Source organism: Coptis chinensis, chromosome 5 (genome assembly GCF_015680905.1).
Source record: "Coptis chinensis isolate HL-2020 chromosome 5, ASM1568090v1, whole genome shotgun sequence".
NCBI classification, from domain to species: Eukaryota; Viridiplantae; Streptophyta; class Magnoliopsida; order Ranunculales; family Ranunculaceae; genus Coptis; species Coptis chinensis.
The window spans coordinates 94,796,399-94,821,243 of NC_141460.1; the positions used below are offsets into that span (position 1 = coordinate 94,796,399).

Here is a 24,845-nt window from a genome sequence, read left to right on the forward strand (position 1 = left end):
ATGGCAATAGCATTGTGGAGCATTGATATGGGAGATAGTGAAAAAGAACAACTCATTTCGGGTCAAGGAGTTTGGAAACGAAGTCGATGGTTCGATTTCAAGAAAGAACCTAACAATCTTTACAACCTCAACAGCTTCAAACACTCTGGGTTGGCTAATAAGAAGACGGTTGCGATTCAAGGAGGAGGGAAAGATCTGACTGTGGAGCTAGCTACGACTAAGACTAAGAAACAGAATCAGCCTGGGAAGTTGAAGCATAAGTCTGTTATGAATAAGGAGTTTTATCGCATGGCTAAGGCTGTTTCTAATCAGGTTGGAGAAAACCATTACAGGCCTGATTTGAAGAATGCCAAGACTTGCTAAGGCCCGTTACCGCCGCACGAGCCTCAAGGTCAGCAAATCTGTGCTTAAGAAGAGGAACAGCAAAATGTTAGGATCCCCCGGAAGAAAGTGAGATAAATAAGAGCTATTAATTGGAGTTTGATTTCTGAGAGACCTTGTTAGTCTTTAGAGATTTTCTTTGAAACGTATGAGGACATGGTATTTCGGGTTTAACACCGGTTGCTTGTTTTGGTTCATAATACGGTTTGATTTTCCAAAAAATTACCATTACTCATTTCAAGCACGGAAAGTGGATGTTGTAGCTAAAGCGAAGGCTAATCTTCAAGAACGTTGTTCTATTTCTCTGATGAAAACACATTGGTTCACTCGCTTCACTTCCTCTCAATGTATTCCTTCCTTCCCTTTTGATGTGTTCTCAATAATTGTATCTTTAGCTTTTATCTTAATTTTGTCATTTACATTTTTCAGGGCTAGGGGAGTCCCGTTATTGAATGGGAACCACGCCTAAAGTTGCCGCCATTTCGTGGAATTGCTTATCTTCATGAGAACTGTAAGCATCGTCTTTCACCCTTGAAATAAATTTTTAAGCATATGGATGATTTGGAAGTTGATATGTTCTCCTTTGGTGTGCTCTTATATTTCATATAATTTCATCAATAATTGTCGTGTTGGATTGATTAACTCAATAGCTTCAACTCGAGACTTGTCTATCCTACTGATTCCCATCGATTTCACAATATTGAGAAGCTTACTTTTAAATCAAAACTCTAATTAATGAGCTTCATAGTATCTCCTTCTTCTGGATTGAATCCCGGATAATAGAATCGGCGGCCCGCCCAGTTATGCATCTAAATCTCTTTGGTTCTGAAACTCCTAGTATAAGTCTGATTTACCCTATCGGCCGGTGCCTTTAGGTAAGGATAGCTGAAAAAGAAAGTGATTACTATTTCAGCCTTTGGCGCCTATACTCTAAGCGTAGTGATCGGTCCTGCCCATGGTAACATGAAATCTAGAGATGACTAAGAAGCTGTACCGATGGATGCAGAAAGAAGTACAGAAGTCTAGTCTAGCTAAGAGTACTAAGCCAATCAAATGCGGTCCTCCCTGGCTTATATTCATAGGCGTTGGGAACTTTACTTCCTTAAGAGGGGAGCTCATGTGACATACCGGAACATCTTTCTTTGAGTATCGAAGCCGTCCATGAGTGAAAGATCAATCTCCGGAGATCCGTCCCCACGCAAACAGTTAATAGTGAGTGGTTGTTACACTAATACAGGTTTTAAGTTCAATATAGTTCAATATAATTTTGAATTAAAAGACGCTAATATCTCGTGTGTTTAAACTTTAATATTATCATCAGTTGAATCATAAAAGAGAAATACCGAAAAGAAATTGTTTACCTTATCCATTTTGTTAACTCTTTCTGAAGCCTTGATTGAATATTTTCTATTGCATGCAATGAAAAAAAGAAAAAAAAACTCAGTTATATATGTAAAACTAATGTAAATCAGACTAAAAGAAAAAACTGAAACTTTACCTTTGTTTTTTGTTTTGTGTTAAGAGGATCGTGGGTTGTTTTTTATATATAGGTTTGTTTAGGTTTTATTATGTTATTAGAAGTTTAGTATTAATAGGATTCTTATTAGATATGTTTGTTTAGGAAGTTAAGTATAAATAGGATTCTTTTGGTAGAAGAAGTCGCTATGTAGGCCTCGAATTAGACCGTGATACTTCCTTGCTAGTTCAGGGATATCTTACTCAGCAAAGGAAGTTCGAAAGTACAATAATGAATCCAAACTCAAGATGCTTCTTGGAGTAGGATCCAGCTCCACAAATTGGGCCCAGGAAATACACCCATAACCCTTTATAACGTCCATATAACAATGCCTGCCCCAAGCTCCTCGCTGGATTCATCGACGCACTTGAAATTGGTCTGTCAGGAGAATATACATTGGTCATGATTTCATTTAAGTAGTATTGGATTCGCATAAGCAGTTAGTATTTGAATTCCTGCGACTTGGACTTGAGAAAATCCTCTATAGTGACATACACCAATGCCGGCCCCAAGCTTCTCGCCGGATTCATCGACGCACCCGAAATTTGTCTGTCGGGAGAATATACATTGGTCATGATTTCATTTAAGTAGTATTGGATTCGCATAAGCAGTCAGTATTCGAATTCCTGCGACTTGGACTTGATAAAATCCTCTATAGTGACATCTGATGCAGAAGCAATATCTCGAACTAATCAGCCTTTGTTGTACACTGTCCAACCAGTAATATAAATCAAGCGCCTTCAGTAAATAAGATGTCATTGCAGTTCCAACCTCAGTCAGTTCCCGCGAACTCCTATTCGTAGATCACTCCTATTCGTTTTTTTGATTTATAGGTTTTAATAGAAATTATTGAATGCACCAAAGACTTTATGTGGATGGTCACCTGCTAGCTCTCAGGTTCTGTTTGGCTAGTCATGTATTTTTCATTTTTATGTACTTTACTAATGGTTATGATTTGTTATCATGTAAAACCATGTTGTTCATAAACTTCACTGCCTGAGTAAGATATCCTGAACTAGCAAGGAAGTATACAGTCTAATTCCCAGGCCTACATAACGACTTCTTCTACCAAAAGAATCCTATTTATACTTAACTTCCTAAACAAACATATCTAATAAGAATCCTATTAATACTAAACTTCTAATAACATAATAAAACCTAAACAAACCTATATATAAAAAACAACCCACGATCCTCTTAACACAAAACAAAAAACAAAGGTAAAGTTTCAGTTTTTTCTTTTAGTCTGATTTACATTAGTTTTACATATATAATCGAAGTTTTTTTTTTTCATTGCATTGCAATAGAAAATATTCAATCAAGGCTTCAGAAAGAGTTAACAAAATGGATAAGGTAAACAATTTCTTTTCCAGTATTTCTCTTTTATGATTCAACTGATGATAATATTAAAGTTTAAACACACGAGATATTAGCGTCTTTTAATTCAAAATTATATTGAACTATATTGAACTTAAAACCTGTATTAGTGTAACAACCACTCACTATTAACTGTTTGCGTGGGGACGGATCTCCGGAGATTGATCTTTCACTCATGGACGGCTTCGATACTCAAAGAAAGATGTTCCGGTATGTCACATGAGCTCCCCTCTTAAGGAAGTAAAGTTCCCAACGCCTATGAATATAAGCCAGGGAGGACCGCATTTGATTGGCTTAGTACTCTTAGCTAGACTAGACTTCTGTACTTCTTTCTGCATCCATCGGTACAGCTTCTTAGTCATCTCTAGATTTCATGTTACCATGGGCAGGACCGATCACTACGCTTAGAGTATAGGCGCCAAAGGCTGAAATAGTAATCACTTTCTTTTTCAGCTATCCTTACCTAAAGGCACCGGCCGATAGGGTAAATCAGACTTATACTAGGAGTTTCAGAACCAAAGAGATTTAGATGCATAATCGGGCGGGCCGATTCTATTATCCCGATTCAATCCGTAAGAAGGAGATACTATGAAGCTCATTAATTAGAGTTTTGATTTAAAAGTAAGCTTCTCAATATTGTGAAATCAATTGGGACTGTGGATAGACAAGTCTCGAAGTTGAAGCTATTGAGTTAATCAATCCAACACGACAATTATTGATGAAATTATATGAAATATAAGAGCACACCAAAGGAGAACATATCAACTTCCAAATCATCCATATGCTTAAAAATTTATTTCAAGGGTGAAAGACGATGCTTTACAGTTCTCATGAAGATAAGCAATTCCACGAAATAACAAAGAAGAACTTTAGACGTGGTTCCCCATTCAATAACGGGACTCCCCTAGCCTGAAAAAATGTAAATGACAAAATTAAGATAAAAGCTAAAGATACAATTATTGAGAACACATCAAAAGGGGAAGGAAGGAATACATTGAGAGGAAGTGAGCGAAAGTGAACCAATGTGTTTTCATCAGAGAAATAGAACAACGTTTGAAGATTAGCCTTCGGCTTTAGCTACAACATCCACTTTCCGTTACTTGAAATGAGTAATGGTAATTTTTTTGGAAAATCAAATCAGATTATGAACCAAAACAAGCAACCGTGTTAAACCCAAATACCATGTCCTCATACGTTTCAAAGAAAATCTCTAAAGACTAACAAGGTCTCTCAGAAATCAAACTCCAATTAATAGCTCTTATTTATCTCACTTTCTTCCAGGGATCCTAACATTTTGCCTGTTCCTCTTCTTCGCACCAGATTTGTTGACCTTGAGGCTCCGTAAATCCGGCCACCTAGCAAGTGCAGCATTCTTCAAATCAGGCCTGTAATGGTTTTCTCCAACCTGATTAGAAACAGCCTTAGCCATGCGATAAAACTCCTTATTCATAACAGACTTATGCTTCAACTTCCCAGGCTGATTCTGTTTCTTAGTCTTAGTCGTAGCTAGCTCCACAAATGATCTTTCCCTCCTCCTTGAATCGCGAACCGCCTTCTTATTAGCCAACCCAGAGTGTTTGAAGTCAGTTTGAGGTTGTAAAGATTGTTAGGTTCTTTATTGAAACCGAACCATCCGACTTCCGTTTCCAAACTCCTTGACCAGAAATGAGTTGTTCTTTTTTCACTATCTCCCATATCAATGCTCCCCGGCATCATTTGCCATCTCGGATTTTTTTTTTTTTTTTTTTGGAGTCGTCTGATTTAGTTCAAAGGAAGCTGCGGGGGGAAAAACATGTAGCAATTCAAATTTGTTAAGTTGACTATTCAAATTTTTCAAAGGAACCGTCAATGTTAAGTTGTTCGGCCCAGGCCCAACAGTAATAGTATACTTATGGGTTTCTAAACCCAAAAGCTTTTACCTAATTAAAAAATAAAAAATCTAATTTAAAATAAGGTGATTTAGATTTTTTATTTTTTAAATTAGAAAAATAATTTAAAAAATCTAATTTAAAGAGAAGCTCGCTGTTCCAAAATATCAAAATTTAACACATACAAAACTAGAACCCTACGAAAACTGAAATTTCAATCACTTAGTAAAACATAATCTATTAACCTAAAAAAAACAATTGAACTACACATATCGAAAAACCAAGTAACCTATTTTTTTTTCCTTTTCTCCATTATTTTCAATTATTTATTGACTTCATTTTATTATGTATATTGCAGATAATGCATTTATGAAAATTACAGCTTATGTAAAAAAAAAATGCTAAAGGAAATTCTAGAAAAACAGGACTTAACATTCAACAAGATCCATCCTACAACACGTAATTAGAGAGCGGACGATTCAAAAGCACTCAGAACATTAAAGGTACCAAAAGACTTATTCTTTAACAAAGTGAAGACGTTATAGTTAAAGAAATTGATGGAAGCCCAACATATTCTATTGCAAAAGCAGAAGATTCAGCAGCTTTTCACGCAATACAGTTTATAAAGGATGAACGTGATATGGAAATTGAAGACTTCAATTTCAAAGAACTTATGAAGAAAAGAATAGAAGTTGAAGAGAAACAGAATCAACTCGATATCCTCAAAAATATTATGCTAGATTGTTTAGTTGATGATAAACACAACAAAGATAAAATATATTATCTCGAAGAAAAAATTAAAGGAATGAAGGGCATGTAAAGTTCCATAATAAAGAAAAGAAAACCATGAGGATTAGTACTTTAATACCAAAACTTTCTTATGTTGGTCACATAGTATTTTTTTAATGGCCAAGGTTTAACGCTTCTTATTTATGAAAGTTTGTAACTATTGAGTCCGTAATTTTTTAATTTAAATTTATAATCTAGGCACACACGCTTTTCAAATTCGACTACTTCAAGTTAAATTGTGTTCGATATTGAAAAAACTATAAGTCATTTGTCACCTTTGGAGTAGGTATTCGTATCATAGCATTGTTTCGTTTGCTGACCTTCTAAAAGAAGTGAGTAATTGTAAATAAGTGGATGCACTGAACATTCAACAATGTAAATACTGGACAGTGTCGTCCAAATATTAATGAGATAGAGAGTTCCCCCTTCAGTATTCTAATGCCAAATACCAGATGATCTTTAAAAAAAAATAAACACCATTGGTAGTGCGAAAGAATTAGGCAGTCAGGAACATTCTTAAATGTCTAGATTTTTTTAGTATTATATGGGCAGTTTTGCAACTCTATTATATAAACTCTCCTAAATCACCACAAATTACCACAAGAGCACAATCGATTATGAGTTTCTTTACAATCCTAATGGGGATTCCAGCAGTCGTACTACATAGTCCAAATGATGTCTATAAAAGATCCTCCAAGCTTCCTTGATCTCTTTTGACTTTGGGTGCGCGAATGTCACCAAAGCAAATAACTCATGTATAATCCCATCCTCTGCTTCCATCAAGCTGCGGTCGGGTTTCTTTCTAACTCATTTTTCTCTAATCAGATTTCCATGGATCCGACAAGCACCAAATGGTGCTCCCACGCGCCTAAATAGCCATCGCCGCCTCCAAGGTTTAAGAGCACAAATATGATTATTCCTTTGCCCGGACATTAGACTATAAGAAACTCTACAAGAGAAATATCCAAACAAGATGATTATAGTGGCGTGAGCCAACCAATTTCGTTCAAACAACCATAAGCCACATCAATTTTTATTTAACAAACTTTTGGAAGGCCAAATGGTAAAACATGTAGCATTCTCAACATGGTTAAGCCCTAATGCCATTCCAACAGCCCAACCCAAGAAAATACAAGGATATTATGTCCGCAAGAACCACCATCCCATGTGGATTTTAAAATACCCACTGTTCAAATCCCTCCGAATTTGCTCCGAAATGTGATATAAACAAACAAGCAATTATATAGGATGAAGATAATGCAGCTCGGAATTCGGACTCCATTATGAGAAGTAGCATACATCTTTGACAATAAAGATGTGTTATCTATCACACATAAACCTTGGAAAATTATGATATAAACATGATATAAATATTCAATATCAAATAATCCAAAAATAAACCAAACAATGCTCAAACAATATTTGCCCGAACTTAATTACTACACGGAAGCACAAAAAACATTCTCAAATAGAAAGCAAACTTTCATGTGTTGATATTGCTTAGCCTCGAATATTGATAAATCTATCTTTTACCAATTGATAACCTCTAATTTTAATATCTATCTAATTTAGATAAGTATTAATTAATAAAACTTCTAATCAAAGTGAAATCTCTAATTTTGATATCTATCTCATTTAGATAAGTATTAATTTTAGTTTGAATTATATTGTTCTATCAGTAGCTACTGAGATTATTTAAAATACTACAGGTAAACCAAATGGATACCATAGATGTGGACGCAACTAATTGCGGATCGATAAATGCTGGAATAATGATTAGTGAAACATTAACTGATATATTATTTCTTATGAAGACTACAAGGGATTGACAGATGAGGTAAGCTGACGTGTGGTATAAGAATTTCAAATAAAGAATTAAGTTAGTCTATAAATTATGATTAAAATTGGCAAGAAATAATGCAGGTCAATACACCACTACAACATTAAATCATTATATTTGGAACAAGAAAACAAAGGTATGTCGATGTTTTTAAACAATTTTTTTTTATATAGTTTAATTTTTAGTTTTAATTTTAAATTTTATTTATGTATTAGGAATGGACTCAAAAAGAAACAGAGAAGATCGATGGCAAGTGATTATTTTTTTCAACTATCTTAACAAGGCATAGAAAAGAAAATCAATCAATCGGAGATAAAGTAGATAAAGTATCTAATCAAGACATGAATGAAGATATATATTGACATTGTTTTGGTCACATACAATGTTCTCGCATATTTGGATTTAATATATTTTATTTCTTTTGAAAAAACAATCTTGCCTTAACTAACTTGATGTGTATAAATAATGTTAAAACTTACATGTGAAATATTATTCACAAAACTTTAAATACATTCGAATTTGTAAAAGAATTACTAATAGCAAACATACACAAAAAAAACAGATAGATATGCTCACTATATAACCAAGTTTAGTGGTATATATACCGCACTTATTCACTATAGCCCACTTTGACACACATTTGGTATCCTCCCCAAAGCCTACTGAGCGATAAAAGATCCATCAATAAAATTGATTTACAATTCTTGCACAAGTAATATTCCTAGGTTGAAGTATTTTGCTCAAAACAAACCCATGTTCGAAAGGGTGGTAAGGAGAAAAGAAAGCTGTGGTAGTTCATCTACTAAAAACCAACCTTGCGCTTCATTGATTTGCCAAAGCTCTTAACCCATTTCTGCAAACCGGTGTGACCTTCTTCAACTGCAACAGTGAGCTTTCCATTATCGTATGCTGATAACAGATGAGTAGCGACTTCCGAAAGCTTATCTTCTAAAACAGGTTTACCTTCAGAACTGCAAATGACAGTTCAACAACCCATTACTAAAGACACCTTGAGCTTCCTAACAACATTTCTCTATTTCTAATATGCATTCACAAAATAATAAGTACTATACTAAATGAACAGGTCAACTAAGAAGCAGATTTCTAAGACGACCTTGGCCTCAAAATTCAACACTATTTACGTTGTCTTTGACAACAAAGCATAAAAATAAACAGTACGATAGAAGAAAAGATAGGGTACCTAGCCAAAGTAGAATGCAAGGCATACGAGAGCAATTTTGATAAAATTTTATCTGAATCTGTATCCTACCCTCTTTGTTCTCGATTGATTATAGTGGTTCTTTAATCATAGATAATTAGACAATAACTCAACCACATTGTGACTGAGCAGAGCAAGTAATTTTGAAGCAATGGGTGAATAGCAATAGTTTTCTAACTTCTCTTCGCTACATCTCTTTAATAAATTGAGGTACGATTACCGATTATTTTTTAAGTTAAAGGTATAATCATCATGGAACAACAAACAGAAGAAGAAGTTCATAGAGCAAGACTTCGAGAGCAATTGCGCCCTCAAAATGCTGAGAATATTGAGGTATATTTTTTTACTCATAGCACAGCTTCTCCAGTTCTTCTGTACTTTTGTTAGCATCTACAGTCTAAAAAGTAACAAACTTATTATGAGTTGTTATTTTTTATATTATTTATCTTATTCCTTATATTGTTTGTTTAAATCAATTTTTGTCGCTTTTGATCTAATGTATTATTATTAGCATTCAGAAAGAAAAGAAATAACAACAAAACGATTACAATCTTTCTCATAATTCAACTTCTTCAGCTCTTTCTCAACATTCCATCTCATAAGGATTAGTACATCAAACGGAAGTAGAAATTCATTGAGCAAGACTTCAGGAGCAATTCCGCATTCAAAATGCTGAGAATATTGAGGTATCTTTTTTTTTAATCATACCACTTCTCCACTTCTTCTGTACTTTTGTTAGCCTCTACAGTCGAAAAAGTAAAAAAAAATGATATCTTGGTAAACTAAGCTATAAAATACCTGTTTCTTTCTACCGTAGTATGAATAATTTTTCATCTAATTCATGGAATATTAACCATCATGTATTAATAATTGAGAGGTAATTGCTACTGGACATGTCATGCTATCAATTTTTTAATATTACGAAGATACATTGCGAATTCTTATTCTATATATTGTGAAGCAAAGATTTGATATAATATGTTTGTTTTTGTAGTTATCTCATTTGTAAGTTGTTGGTTAAACCATTAATAATGTTTAAAGCAGTTTTTGACAATTTTCAAATACAATTATTAATATTTTATACTTCTTCAACTCTTTCTCAACATACTATCTCACGAGGGTTAGTACCTACTCAACAACAATTGGCTCAACGTGCTCGCCAAAAAAAGAGGGCGTGGTCCAATTTAATTTCTTAGACACGGAGGACTCTACCATAGAGTCGGATCATACATAATCAGAAATAGCAACAGAGATGCATTGATAACATTTCTTCTGTGCAGCTGCTGTTCGTTGCTCTTACTTTCAGCCATTACAAAATTTTATAAATTTACACCATTTACATTAAAAAACGGAAAAATAACATCATAATATTAAAGCAATATTACGTGACAGCGAGATATACTAATTAATGATATTCATAGGAATCACATCAAAAATATTGTGAAAGCCAATATAATATTGATATCTCATAGCTCTACATATAACATGTGGATAATAGTTACACAACCGAACTTGAGAAGATAAAGAACCGTCCACATAAAAAATTAAGTAAAAGAAAATATAATATGCATATCTCATAGCTCTACATAGAATATGTGGATAACAGTTACACAACCGAACTGGAAAAGACAAAGAACAACACACATAAAAAAATAAAGTAAAAAGCAATATAATATTTATACCTCAAAGCTCCACATAGGTATTATAATTTTCATAATAATTTAATATAACGGCACCCGTTCATAGAACGGGTTCGAAAACTAGTATATTACTAGGCGCCTCACTTTAATCGGGGGTGCGCCACGCCTTGCGCCTAAGACACAAAGAGAGTGTTGCACCTTAGGTGCGCTTTAACGCCTTAACTAGACTGGTATCACCTCGTAAATGTATGAAAGGAAAAACTTTAGAGACATAAGTTGCACCCACCCATTGCAGCTTGGATAGGCCTTTGGATTCCTCCACAACAAAAAGTATTCGAAGTCCCCGCATGCATGGTTGCAACAACCCAACATCAATAATTCATTTGGTCTAGAGCATGACATAACGAAAAAGAGAGATAAAACCAACTTTTGTTGTATCCAAAGCCCTTAAAAAACTCTCCTTGATTAGTCTTTCTTTTCCCATTAATCTTCACACTTTAAAATCTAATTCACTCACCTAATCTTCATCTACTAGTTGTATTTTATATAATGTGTTTAAGACTTATATTTTCTTTTTATGTAGTTATTAGCATGCCCCATCCATGCTAACAGATAAACTTCTTTTGACATAATAATAAGATTTCAGTGCATCCTAAATATGTAAATGTAGTTACTTATTGATGGATCTGATAACCAAGTGTTTTTTTTTCCCATATTCTATATTGTTTTTATTTGTTTCAATATGTGGTTGTTATTTTTTATTCTTCACTCTTAATTTCCTAAGAGCATTTCTAGACCAATTCGTGCATGAGTAGACATCAATGATTCTATCCATAATATCTTTAGAAGTTGAAGTAATCCAAACTTACTTTCATGGTTGTTATTTGGTTATATTTGCATAATCTGATAAGTTCATGGTCGTTGTTTAAATTTTGAATGAGGTTATTGGTATTAGTAGTGTACTCAAGTGGGAATGAATTACTTTGTACATGTTTAAGGTTTGTGTGTTAGTAGTTTGCATGCCGATGGTATTTTAGAGTAGATAAATTTCTCAGGGAGTGTCAGTGGCGCTGCCAGAAATAGGAGATTCTTACATGGAAACACAAATAGGAGATTCTTCAACAGAAGGTGAGTTAGTAGACTAAATGAGGTTTTCTTATTTTTAGGGTATGTTTTGCTGAATATATAATAATATTAATAATAATAATAATAATCAACATCATCATAAGTAAACCTTGCAAATCTAATACGATATAACTAAGTTAGATTGTGTTTTGTGGAGTTATTGGACTATATATTCAAAACTTGAAACTGTACTTCTAAATTTTTTGGTCGCACTAATTTTATTGTGTATATATGTCTATGTTGGAATATTTGTGCCGTTCAGACTACCATTCTTCAAATGCATACTTAAAGTAAAATGATGTAAACATACATTATAATATAAATACTTAAGGGAAACCAAAAGGTTTCATGATCATGTACCATAATAGTTGAGTAATATGCTCATATGGATTTATTTTCTTAAAATTGAAGTTCAGACATACAACACAATTCATATTTGATATTTCTTAAATTTTGTGGGAGTCGGTTTCCCCGATTTTTCAGTTCACAAGTTAATGTTTAATGTATCTTAAAGTTAAAGGAGCATTTCTAGACCAATTCGGGCATGGGTAGACATCAATGATTCTATCCATAATATCTTTAGAAGTTGACTCCACTTATTTGGTTGTTATTTGGTTATATTTGCATAATCTGATAAGTTCATGGTTGTTGTTTAAATTTTGAATGGGGTTCTTGGTGTTAGTAGTGTACTCAGGTGAGAATGAATTACTTTGTACATGTTTAAAGTTTGTGTGTTAGTAGTTTGCATGCCGATGATATTTTGGAGTAGATAAATTTCTAAGGGAGTGTCAGTGGCGCTGCCAGAAATAGGAGATTCTTGCATGGAAACACAAATAGGAGATTCTTCAACAGAATGTAAGTTAGTAGACTAAATGAGGTTTTTTTATTTTTTAGGGTATGTTATATTATATATATTAATAATAATAATAATAATAAGTAAACCTCGCAAATCTAATGCGATATAACTGAGTTAGGTTGTGTTTTGTGAAGTTGTTGGACTATATATTCAAAACTTGAAACTGTATTTCTAAATTTTTTGGCTGCACTAATTTTATTGTGTACATATGTTTATGTTAGAATATTTGTGCCGTTCAGACTAACATTCTTCAAATACATATTTAAAGTAAAATGATGTAAACTTACATGATAATATAGATACTTGAGGGAAACCTAAAGGTTCCATGATCATGTAGCATAATAGTTGAGTAATATGCTCATATGGATTTATTTTCTTAAAATTGAAGTTCAGACAAGCAACATAATTCATATTTGATATTTTTAAAATTTTGTGGAAGTCGGTTTCCCCGATTTTTCGGTTCACAAGTTAATGTTTAATGTATCTTAAAGTTAAAGCAATCGGTACTGTGTTTTTCGACCCAGTTGGGTACGTTTGATTGATTTTCTAACCTGATTGTTTTGTATGTTATTAGATTAAGGTGTGCTATTAATCTAATATAATGCTAATTTTCTTTCACATGCGTTTTTTGACTATATTTTTGTTAGCCTTAAACTATTTCATTGATACTTTCGTCCCACTTACAATTACAAAAGGAAGGATTTCTTAGCACTTGGTTTCTTTTGCAACAAATTGAAGATGAAGAATCTAAAAAAACATCACATTTTGGGTATGAATTTGAAGGTCTTGGTTCTCCAAGTCATGGCTCAGTCCTGAATGTTGGACGACTCATTGATTCTTATCTAGCAGAAATTGTGCCTGATCGATCCATATCTAGATCTACGGAAATTTATTGTTATCATTGAAATCTTGCTTGACTATGCCCAAGTTATTGATGATGGACTCTACAGAGCAACTGATATATATTTAATGCAACTTATCCAACTTTTTGTTTTTGTTAGTGTTGCAGTCTGAATTCATTTCTAATATAGAGTGATGCTGTGATTCAGTATTAATTCGACTTTTTTTTCTGCTTTACTTCACTTTATTTTGTGATAGGGTTCTAATTAATAGATTTCTTTCGTAGAACAAAATTGAAATTTTTATCACAGGTTTGTTTTGAAATTTTCATGTTTTTAAGAGTGATTTTGTTTTGTAATTGCACTATTAGTAAATTAAGTATTTATTTGCCTTCTACCACGGACCACATTCCACATTTGTCTCTGATGGTTTGTAAATATTAAACCATGAAGAGGAGTACCTGAGTTTTTTTGGAAAAAAGGTCATTGAATCAATACACATATCAGTGCTTATGCTTTTTACGTGCTGACATGAATTAGCAAACGATGAACATTCTTATTATCTGCTTTGAGGACTGTATATAATGATAAATAGAAGTTGGTATTACACACCAACTTTGATAATTATCAGGAAATTAGAAACTGGACACAAATGCATTAAACCAACCCCAAAAAATAATTAACGGGAAATAGGATAATAATGAGAAATCACAAGTTGGATACAACAACATTGAACTAACCTCAAAGAATAATTAAAGAGAAATCAAAAAATGGATGCAACACTGCATTGAGCTAACTCAGAATAATTAACGGGAAATAGGAAAATGGATGCAACACTGAATTGAACAAACCTCAACAAAAAATTAATGGGTAACCGGAAAATGGATGTGAGTGCATCGAACTACCCTCAAAGAATAATTAACGGGTAATTGGAAATAGGAGACTGGATGTAAATGCATCAAACTAATTTCAAAGAATTATTAATGCAAAATCGGAAAATTGGATGCAAATGCATTGAACCAGCCAACGTCAAAGAATATTAATGGGAAGAAATCGGAAACTTGATGCAAATGCATTGAAGAAATCTCAAAGAATAGTTAACTGGAAATTGGAAATTGGATGCCACATTGCATTGAACTGACCTAAAAGAATAATTAACGGGAAATCGAAAATTTGATGCAAATGCATTGAACTAACCTCAAAAAATAATTAGTGGAAAATTGGAAACTGGATACAACTGTATTGAACTAACGCCAAAGAAAAGTTAACGAGAAATAAAAAACTGGATAAAAATGCATTGAACTAACCTCGAAGAATAATTAACGAGAAATCAAAAACTAGATGCAACTGCATAAACTAACCTTAAAGAAATAATTAACAGGAAATAAAAAATTGGATGCAAATGCATCAAACTATCCTTAAAGAATAATTGACGTGAAAATGGAAACTGGATCCAAATGAATTTAACTAACTTCAAAGAATAATTAACGAAAAATTAGAAAATGGATGCAACTGCACTGAACCAAAGAATAATTAACATGACATCGGAAACTGGATGCAAATCCAGCTAACTAACCTCAAAGAATAATTAATGGAAAATCGGAAACCGGATGCAAATGCATCGACTAACCTCAAAGAATAATTAACAGGAAATCAGAAACTTGATACAAATGCATTGAGCTAACCTCAAAAAATAATTAGTGGGATGAAGATTGAAAAATGGATGCAAATGTAATGAACTAACCTCAAAGAATAATTAACGGTAAATCGGAAACTGAATGCAACACTGCAATGAACTAAACTCATAGAATAATTAACGGGAAATCGAAAACTAGATGTAACACTACAATGAACTAACCTCAAAGAATAATTAACAGGAAACCAGGAACTGGATACAAGTGCATTGAACTAATTAACCTAAAAGAATAATTGACTGACAATCGGAAACTGGATGCAAATGCATTCAACAAACCTCAAAGAATAATTAACGGGAACTCGGAAACTGGATATAAATGCATCAAACTAACCTCAAAGAATAATTAACGGGTAATCGGAAACAACATCAAACTAACCCCAAAGAAAAATTAACAGAAATCGAAAAGTGGATGCAATTGCATCAAACTAACCTCAAAGAATAATTAACGGAAAATTGAAAACTGGATACAACTGCAAGGAACTAACTTTAAAGAATAATTAACAGGAAATCAGAAACTGGATGCAAATGAATGGAACTAACTTTAAGGAATAATTAACGACAAATCGGAAACAGGATGCCAATGCATGGAACTAATCTTAAAGAATCATTCATGTGTAATCGAAAACTAGATGCGAATGCATCAAACTAACGTCAAAGAATAATTAACTGGAAATTGAAAGCTAGATGCAAATACATTGAACTAACTTAAAAAATAATTAACGAGAAATTGAAAACTGGATGTAAATGCATTGAACTAATTAAACTCAAATGATAATTAACTTGAAATAGGAAATTGAATGCAAATGTATTGATCTAACCTCATAGAGTTATTAATGTGCAATCCAAAACTAAGTGCAAATTCATGGAACTAATCTCAAATAATAATTAACAAAAATTGAAAAACCAGAAATCAGAAACTGGATGTAATTGCATTGAACTAACCTCAAAGATGAATTAACAGAAAATCAAAAACTAGATACAAATGCAATGAACTGATCTCAAAAAATATTTAACGGAAAATCAGAAATTAAATGCTAATGCATTGAACAAATCTCAAAACATTATTGTTTTATGTGTAGTGGAAATGTCTTGACAAGTATATGATTGGGAATGACTTGCTATTCAAGTATATTCAATATGAATTTCGTCTTATTGGACATTCTCACAAAATTTTTATCAAACTTCTATTATTAAACAACAAAAAGAACTCGAAGGGTTTTTATAAAAGTGCATTATTATTATTATTTTCTGGAGTATGGTTTTCAAGTTGCAAGAAATTTGGATGAGTGACCAATGTAATATTCATATCTCATAAATAGATCTATCTACATAGTTCAAATATTTTTTAGAATAATTTAATATAACAGCACCCGTTCGTAGAATGGGTTCGAAAGCTAGTGAATCTAACTCTTGTGACCTCAAATAGATGAATAATTGAGTAATGTACAAATTCTATGCATACACTTTATGTCAAGGAATGTATATGCCCATCAAATTATCGTCCTTGGGGAGTTGTGATGGTAATAGAATTTATAGATATTGCATCATTGATATTAGAAGGAATCTCAGGTTGCTCACAACTCCTTTCCAGAGTATATGCTGGTTGCTTTGGAATGGGAAGAGTTGCGTCGCTACAAAGCATGGAAACTATTGTAGACATGGTTGGCCTATCAAGGGCATGGTCTTGCACGCAAAGAAGCCCCATATGGATGCATCTCATCAGCTCTTGTGAATTGTATGATTCGACCAATGTTGGATCCATCAACTCCAACGCCTTATTTTCATTCCACAATCGCCATACCTTGATCAAAAAATTTCAGATTACCCATTTGAAGCAAGAGATCATAAAAGTAAATTAAAAGTCGAGGATAAAGCTGAAAAGTATATACTCACAAATCCTAAAAGGTTGTTATAAGATTCTTCTGGCAAACAGAAGCTGTTATTCTTCTTACTGCTCACAATCTCTAACAGCAACACTCCAAAACTAAATACATCAGATTTTTCAGAGAATATTCCTTCCATGGCATACTCAGGTGACATGTAACCACTGCATATTGTTGTGAAAAGAATTTAAAGTCGTTGCATGCCAGTTGGTTTGATCTAAGGAAAGCGTAAAAGTTAAAGAAGACTATAGTCATGGTCTCATTGAAGGACACAAAACATGTATTTGAATATATGAAAACCTAAAAACTACAATCAATATTCATTACTATATGATACTTACTATGTCCCAACAACCCTATTAGTATTTGCCAATGTCTGCTTTCCACTAAATATCCTTGCCATGCCAAAGTCTGATATTTTTGGGTTCATATCCTCGTCCAAAAGAATGTTACTAGCCTTCAAATCTCGATGGATCACTCTAAGTCGAGAATCACGATGTAGATAAAGAAGGCCTCGTGCAATACCATCAATAATGTTTGAAGTTTACTCAATCTAGCAGAACTCGTTTAGCTGGATCTGAATTTTTCATACGCATCAGAAAATGTAAAATAAAGTTAACTTACATTACAGATTTTAAGGAAGTGCTGACGACATGTACCTCGAATCATAATATAACTAGCGCAATACATAGCATGCCCTAATGATATTGTGCAAAGGGGAAGAGCTATAAAAGACCCACGACCCACAAGTGGTGGTACGTGGGGAAAGCATCATGGATATTGTTGACTTAAAATTTCTCAATAACAGAAAGGGCTGGGGTAAATTTTGAAAAGAGCATGCACATACCAAAGAGATAGGCATCCAAGCTTTTGTTGGGCATGTACTCATAGAGTAACATCATCTCTTCTTTATCAATGCAGAAACCTAGAAGCCTAACAAGGTTCCTGTGTTGGAGTTTGGATATCAACACTAGTTCATTCTTAAATTCTTGTACACCCTGTCCAGAGCTTCTCGATAATCTTTTCACTGCAATTTCTCTTTCATCTAGTAGCTTACCCTGAAAAACAGAGAGAGAGAAAGATGTTTTAACCATAACAAAATGCTGTTTTGATTTCCCAATATTCCTACTTGTTATACTATGAAATATTGCAGGCAGCTTTTAAAGGTCTTCCATTCTTAGTCAGAAGAGGCAAATACTCAAAGGCAAAGTTCTTCGATATAATGCAGCTTTAAAATTAGTTGCAAAACTAGATGAATAGGATCATCACCCCCTTCCATTACATATAGCCTTAGAAAAATGTTCATATTCATAATGCATGTAACTGTTGTCACATCTTATTGTTGCAGTCTTTCACTGCTAATGAAGCAGGGCAGTCCCTGTTGATGCATTCCTCAATTTTTAAGGTGAGTTATGATTAGCAGGAGTACAACTTTTAGTAGAGTGACACACTAGTAATAACAGTGTTGGGTGTTTATTTGATTCTTTCACAGGCCATAGCAATGGCGTTAAGAACAATGTTTTATTGTTGTAGTGTTAGAAAAGGATTTGTTTCAAGTTCAAAGCTCACAGAGATATTGTGGCAATGCTAAATCCAGGTTGGATATATAAATATTACATGCATTTGAACAAGCTAATATTACCTTATAGACAGGACCAAATCCTCCCTGCCCTAACTTATTTGAGAAGTTTTTTGTAGCTGCTGAAACTGTGTTGAAGTCAAATGATGGTATTTCCAACTTGCCCCTTTCTACTTCATGAGTTTTTGACAAATCCGACAGTGATATCTCTCTACCTACATATCTGGTTTTACCTGAATCTCCTATTTCCAGATAATAAGTACAACCAAAGAAAATAAAGTATAACGTGGTACTTACAAAAGTCATTCTATAAATCAAAGAATTGTTTACCTCTTTGTTTCATTTTATATGCTAAAAAAACGCAAGCCAATATGCTAATGACACTTGATCCAGTAATGAGTACAATGATGTATGCCTTGAGTGGCTTTTTTCCTGCAGACAAAACTAAGACAACAATAGTTGGAGTTAAATTACTCTGCCCTTACTTATAGAGACTAATACAATTCAGATAACGAATTTGTTTTTCACAGGTAAGATATTGTCTCTGTTGTTAACTAAACAATTGCCTACGAAGCATAGACTGATGGATTTCCCTGCTATTTATACTTATCCATAGGTCCTAGCTAAGCATTCGTTGAATTCTAGCGATGGAAGGTTTCCTCTATCCTACATCAGAATGTACTCGAGGAAACACCGGTTTGCCATGTGGAAACGTCATTGCACTGGACGACTCTTCATTTGACTTCAAAATGGATTTTGCACTGATTTTCACTGCAAAAGACTTTTTTGCAGTGAAAATGAATGTTAAGAACAAAATGTCATTTATTTTCACCCTGAAGCCATAATCCACTCTAAAGAAACCAGGCTAACCGCTACTATCTCTGTAAGGCCCGAATAATTACACAAGTGAAAACTTCCTAGGCTAGGTACCACAAGTCCACAACTGCTCCGAATTGTGTAACAAAAAATGACAAATTAAAGGAGTTGGAGAGGTACCCATAGGGAAATTGATATCAGATGCAGCAAGTCTCAGATAGAGATCTATTCCACTATCATCGCCATCTGGAGCTTTCTGTAGAGTTAACAAATCTCCACTCCAAACTGAACACCCTCTACTGTAAGCATAAGCACTGCAAGAACAGTCATTTAAGCATGATGATTTGCAGTCATCAGCACTCGGAGCACTTGGAACTTCCAAAGGCTGTTGAGGCAATTTCACATTTTGCATCGGTGAAAAGCCATCTTTATTCCCACATTGCAAGGATGTATTCCTTACACATCCACCAGAATAATCTGTAAAATTCCATTCGTTTGGTGTTCGTGGTTTGAAACCATCCAAACACGTACAAACGGGTAAGTTCTGATTGCATATACCGAAAGCACCACAAAAGTTATAGACATCACACTGTTGTCTTGGCTGAGACCAAAACAAAAACCAAGTTTTTGTATTAGACGCCCATGAAGATTGCCTGATTTGCCCAGACACATCCAGCACAAGTCTAGAAACAATAGAAGTATTATAAAGACTATAGGTGAAGTAGCTCTCATTCTGATTTTTCGTATAGCTGAAATTGTAAATATAATTCAATCTCATCTCTGGAACTCCACTGAAAATCTGTCCATTCCAAGGTCCACTAGTCCAATACCTTTGAGTCCGATTCCTCATTATAAAATACTGATCCCCAATTGGGTCCAACTCTAATGAAAATAACCCTCTTCCAGGATCATTTTCACTTTTCCAAGAAGTAAGTGACACTGCTTTCCCTGTTCTATTATCATATCTAAGCTTTGCACCTGGCAAAAATGTATCCGTAGGGTAATCAAAACTCTGCCAAAAAACATCAGATGGTCCAACCCCATTTCTCAAAACAAGATTTCCATCATCCCCAAGCACCACTTCAGACGAATTAATGGCTTTCGAGGTCGTATTTGTGGACCATACCACTATATTCGACGAGTTGAACAGAACTAAATTTCCATTTTCTAAGAGTTTAAACTCTGAAGAAAATGGGTCAGTAAGGGGAGTATCTCTATTGGCAACCCAAACAATAGTTTGTGGACGAATATTCTTGTACCATATTCCTATGTAGTAGTTAAGAGATGAGTATGGTGTGAAGAAACCAAGTTGGAATATATCACTTTTAGATATCAACGATTGGTATTGAGTGAGAGATTGACCTGAAGAAATGGTATCAGCTGCAAAGTAGAGATGAGCTTGGAAAAACATAATTAAGAGAAACAACCATGTTTGCCCTTTTGATTTCATCTCTTCTTTGACACATGACGAAGTAAGGATTAGAATATAGGAACAATGTGGAACAACTAGGCTAAGAGTAGACTTATGAAATTTGCAAGTCCTTTTGAAGAAAATTCTTTTTGGAAGAAATACTCTTTTACTGCCAGAGTTGTAGGCGCTTGGAATTTGCACGTTTTTTGAAGAACTACTCAAAAATCTTTTAGTTTTTGAAGACCAATTCAGATTTTTTCCAACGCTTTGAAAAGTCTATCATAAATTCATAATTAGCAGAAAAAAACTAGTCCTAGGATCTTGTGTTTTTTCTTCCCGCGAGAGGATTCAACTTCAGAGCATTGATCCCCCCGTATCACCGCCACCTCAGCACTTATTCACTTTCTTTCCACCAAAACGGTGAAAAACAAGGTGAAGCTGGGCAATGCAAAGGTGAAAAAATATCTCGGACGGGATGTTGGATTCCGTCTGGACATAAAAATCGAAAAAACGCTACGGACGGAATGAAATATCCCGTCTGAAATTTTAAAAAAAAAAAACCGAAAAATCATGCGAGACGGAATCCAACATCCCGTCCGAAAAAAAAAACCCATTTTTTTAAAAAAAAACACACGAGACGGAATCCAACATCCCATCCGAAATTAACAACTCAACCACTATCTCGGTGATGAGTTTCACCTTGAAATCAACTAGGCAAAATATTCACCAGGTATTCACCTCTGCATTACAGAGCAGTTTTTCCCCAAAACTGGTGACTATAGTCACATACCCCTTGAAACCCCCTGCATTGCGAATGCTCTCAGTACAAATGTGAATAATGCATTGCTTAATATTAAAAAAATTAATAATAATGCATTGCTTTGGTTCCTAATTAATTTCCACATATCAGATTGCTTTTCTGAGCAATCAATTCAATTCAAACTGATCCTTTATTTTTTTTCCATGTTGATCATGCGGAACCATGCGTTTTGAGGTCCTCAAGGGATAAGCAGGAGTTAAGCTCTGAAAAATTTATAGATAGCAAACAATAGAAGAAGAGCAGCAGAAGACCCAACAGACTTTCAGTGTACGACCAAGTTCTATACAAAGATTATGCTCATAAACATGTTTATATATGACAATATAACATCATCGTATTCCAGCTGAAACTTACAGCTTTATCCATGCATGTAAGAGTACAAGCCACCATTGCAGAATCATATCTTCTGTACTCAGACAACAGACATTTAAGCTATTTTAATACAGAATCCAAATTTCACAGTCTCATTAGTCAATGTTGATAGTTTCCACAATTTCCGCACCACGTCTTAGTCTTCTCATCACACTTACCCTTTTCCAACTTACACGAGGTTTCATATATCTTTCCCTTTCTAGCTTTAAATCAATGGACTTATCACGACCAGTTACAGGCTTTACTTGGACTGTCTCAACACTAGCATTTAAGTTTCTTCTTTGAAACTTCTTGCTTGACTGCTCAATAGTTTGTTTTGGTCCAAAGAGGTTGTCAAGAAAGTTATTGTTGAGAGATTTCACTAGAAAGTCACATCTCAATCTAGTTATTTTCTATCCCAAATGATTTCAACTTGGAGCTCACACCAAGGAAATCACCCACCCAAAACTTTGGTAGTTATCACAACAAACTCAAACAAACAAAGCCACTAATTTATCATCACCCATAGCAAGCAAACAATAAATAAGGAAGTAAATATGCAAAGAGACACAAAGATTTAGGTGGTTTGGTAAATGTTACCTACATCCACACAAGAGCCAAGTTTCCTTTATAGCAAAGATTGGAGAGTTTACAAGAGATATCAAGAATCAAGAACAAGAGGCCTCACTCAAACCCTAGCTCAATAGAGCTCCCACAATACCCAAGAAATGAATCTCTCAAAAAATCTCTCAAAACCCTAATCTACTTCCTTTATATAGGTACACATAGAAAAAATGTGAGAAATATGGGCTTGGGGCCGAAATATCGACAAATCATCGAAATTCCGAAAAGTTTCAGAACTCTAAAGCTTACTGGTGAGATACCGGAGCTTTATTCGCTCGACGGTTCCACATCCCAACAATCTCCCACTTGGAACCTTCGAGATTCTACATGCACATCACATCTCAATTGTAACAGCTCAATCCAAATTCAATTTACTAATGAAACACTCGGCTCATCCATCATGGTCTTCAAGCAAGAAGACCTACCGAAGTTGAACACAACTTCAACTTCTCAGTAGGCACGGTCTTGGTCAACATATCCGCCGGATTCTCACTCCCTTGGATCTTCTCAAGTGCCAAAACCTCATCCTCCAACAGAGATCGGATAAAATGATACCGGAGACCAATGTGTTTGGTCCTAGAATGAAAGGCGGAATTCTTAGCAAGATGTATGGCACTCTGATTGTCACTGTGTAACACACTTCTCTCTTGCTTCATCCCAAGCTCTTCCATCAATCCTCGTGAACCCGGATCATCTCTTTGCTTGCCTCAGATCGCGACCACATACTACGCCTACGTGGTAAACAAAGCAACAATCTTCAGAACTAAAAATCCAACTCACCGCAAAGACTCTTTTGTAAAGACATAACCAAGAAGTGCTTCTTACCTGCGATCTACTTATCCCCGCAAAATCGGCAACCACATACCCTTGCGGGCTCACAACACCCCTTCCATAACATAGGCATTTCTCAGTAGTACCTCTCGGATATCTCAATATCCACTTCACGGCTTCCCAATGTTGCTTGCCAGATTATACATAAATCGGGGCTCCTCCAATCGCTTTGGCTATATCGGGACGATGCAAACCATGGCATACATAAGACTTCCAATGGCAGAGGTATGGTACCTTAGCCATGAAGTTTCTTTTCCTCAACGATCTTGGGAGAGTGTTCCTTGGACAACTTGAAGTGGATCGCCAAAGGTGTAAACCGGTTTCACACTACCCATGTTGAACCTCTTCAATACCTTCTCAATATACTCACCGAGACAATTCGAATACCTTTCGCCTATCTCTTCGATCCTCATCCCTAGAATCTGTTTTCACCGCACCCAAGTCCTTCATAGAGAACTCACTTGCTAACTTCTCTTTCAATCTCCGATTTCGACATATCGAACTCGCTACTAACATATCATCAACATATAGCAACAGGGATGACGTAGCTGGAGTCGAAACCTCTTTGAAAGTAGCAACAATGGTCGGCGTTGCACTTATAGTAGCCATTTCCTTGCATGAAGTTATCAAACTTCCCGTACCCGCTTAGGGGCTTGTTTCAAACCATACAAGCTCTTTTCGAACCGTGATACCATATTCTCTTTACCCTTCTTGATAAAACCCTCCGGTTGCCGTGATGTAAATTTTTCAACTAGGTCACCATGGAGGAAGGCGGTTTAACATCCAACCGCTCAAGATATAAATCTTCCACGCAACAATACTCAACATCGACCGAATGGTATTCGGGTTTCACCATCGGGAGAATATCTCTGTGAAGTCGGCGCGCCGCTTCAATAAAACCCATGACTACTAGCCTCGCTTTGTATCTCGGGAACCATCATGTTCCTCTTTGACTCTAAACACCCATTTGTTCTGTAGAGCCTTCTTACCCATGGGTAGTATGACTAACTCCCACGTGCCATTAAAGATGAGGGACTTTATCTCATCTTGCATAGCAAGCTCCCACTTGCTTGCATCACTCGCCTCCAATGCTTCATCATAGCATTGAGGCTCGCCACCATCAGTAAGTAGCAAGTAATTCACATAGGTGGAGGGTGGATATCTCGTACTCGGTACATGTGGCCTGGATGTCTTCCTTGGGGAATGAGGTGGAGATGGACTCGGTGGTGTAGTATCCTCATTATTCTCTGAGTCACTACTAATGTCATCTTCTGACTGTGGGGCTCCCACTATACCATGACTTACATCGAAGTCTTCCAACTCAACATACTCTGTGCCACTCTCGTACCCGATTCCTTGGTTTCAGGCTTCATCTCCTCGTCCT

General features: G+C 35.0%; 2 protein-coding genes and 1 pseudogene across 6 annotated transcripts; 1 reads left to right on the plus strand and 2 right to left on the minus strand.

The window, feature by feature from the left end:
* LOC147500367 (large ribosomal subunit protein eL28y pseudogene) lies at positions 1 to 363 on the plus strand (annotated as a pseudogene).
* A 16,181-nt stretch (positions 364 to 16,544) lies between these two features.
* On the minus strand, positions 16,545 to 19,745 carry LOC147500368 (G-type lectin S-receptor-like serine/threonine-protein kinase At4g03230). 5 transcript variants are annotated; one of them, XM_086562029.1, is made up of 7 exons: positions 19,605 to 19,745; positions 18,939 to 19,052; positions 18,672 to 18,841; positions 17,877 to 18,087; positions 17,371 to 17,606; positions 17,040 to 17,193; positions 16,545 to 16,947 (listed from the first exon to the last, which is right to left on the minus strand). In XM_086562029.1, exons 5-7 carry the CDS (start codon positions 17,457 to 17,459, stop codon positions 16,642 to 16,644), a joined length of 549 nt encoding a protein of 182 aa, XP_086418155.1. In that variant the 5' UTR covers positions 17,460 to 17,606; positions 17,877 to 18,087; positions 18,672 to 18,841; positions 18,939 to 19,052; positions 19,605 to 19,745; the 3' UTR covers positions 16,545 to 16,641. The 5 variants fall into 5 exon arrangements, with proteins under 5 accessions (XP_086418155.1, XP_086418154.1, XP_086418157.1 ...); XM_086562028.1 differs by having other exon boundaries at positions 18,672 to 18,850; XM_086562031.1 differs by having other exon boundaries at positions 18,939 to 19,040; positions 19,605 to 19,743.
* LOC147500369 (G-type lectin S-receptor-like serine/threonine-protein kinase At2g19130) lies at positions 17,818 to 20,874 on the minus strand. The gene is made up of 4 exons (XM_086563638.1): positions 19,539 to 20,874; positions 18,939 to 19,040; positions 18,672 to 18,850; positions 17,818 to 18,087 (listed from the first exon to the last, which is right to left on the minus strand). Exons 1-4 carry the CDS (start codon positions 20,872 to 20,874, stop codon positions 17,818 to 17,820), a joined length of 1,887 nt encoding a protein of 628 aa, XP_086419764.1.
* Positions 20,875 to 24,845: the final 3,971 nt, after the last annotated feature.

What these genes read in the sequence shown, in the direction of transcription:
- LOC147500368 (XM_086562029.1), bottom strand. Translation starts at nt 17,459, where the DNA reads ATGAACCCAAAAATATCAGACTTTGGCATGGCAAGGATATTTAGTGGA. An exon ending in AATAGGGTTGTTGGGACATA is followed by an intron (nt 17,194 to 17,370) that starts GTAAGTATCATA and finishes AACAATATGCAG; the next exon opens with TGGTTACATGTCACCTGAGT. An exon ending in ATAACAACCTTTTAGGATTT is followed by an intron (nt 16,948 to 17,039) that starts GTGAGTATATAC and finishes TTTTTGATCAAG; the next exon opens with GTATGGCGATTGTGGAATGA.
- LOC147500369 (XM_086563638.1), bottom strand. Translation starts at nt 20,874, where the DNA reads ATGAAATCAAAAGGGCAAACATGGTTGTTTCTCTTAATTATGTTTTTC. An exon ending in GGAGCAGTTGTGGACTTGTG is followed by an intron (nt 19,041 to 19,538) that starts GTACCTAGCCTA and finishes TTTTGTCTGCAG; the next exon opens with GAAAAAAGCCACTCAAGGCA. An exon ending in ATATAAAATGAAACAAAGAG is followed by an intron (nt 18,851 to 18,938) that starts GTAAACAATTCT and finishes ATCTGGAAATAG; the next exon opens with GAGATTCAGGTAAAACCAGA.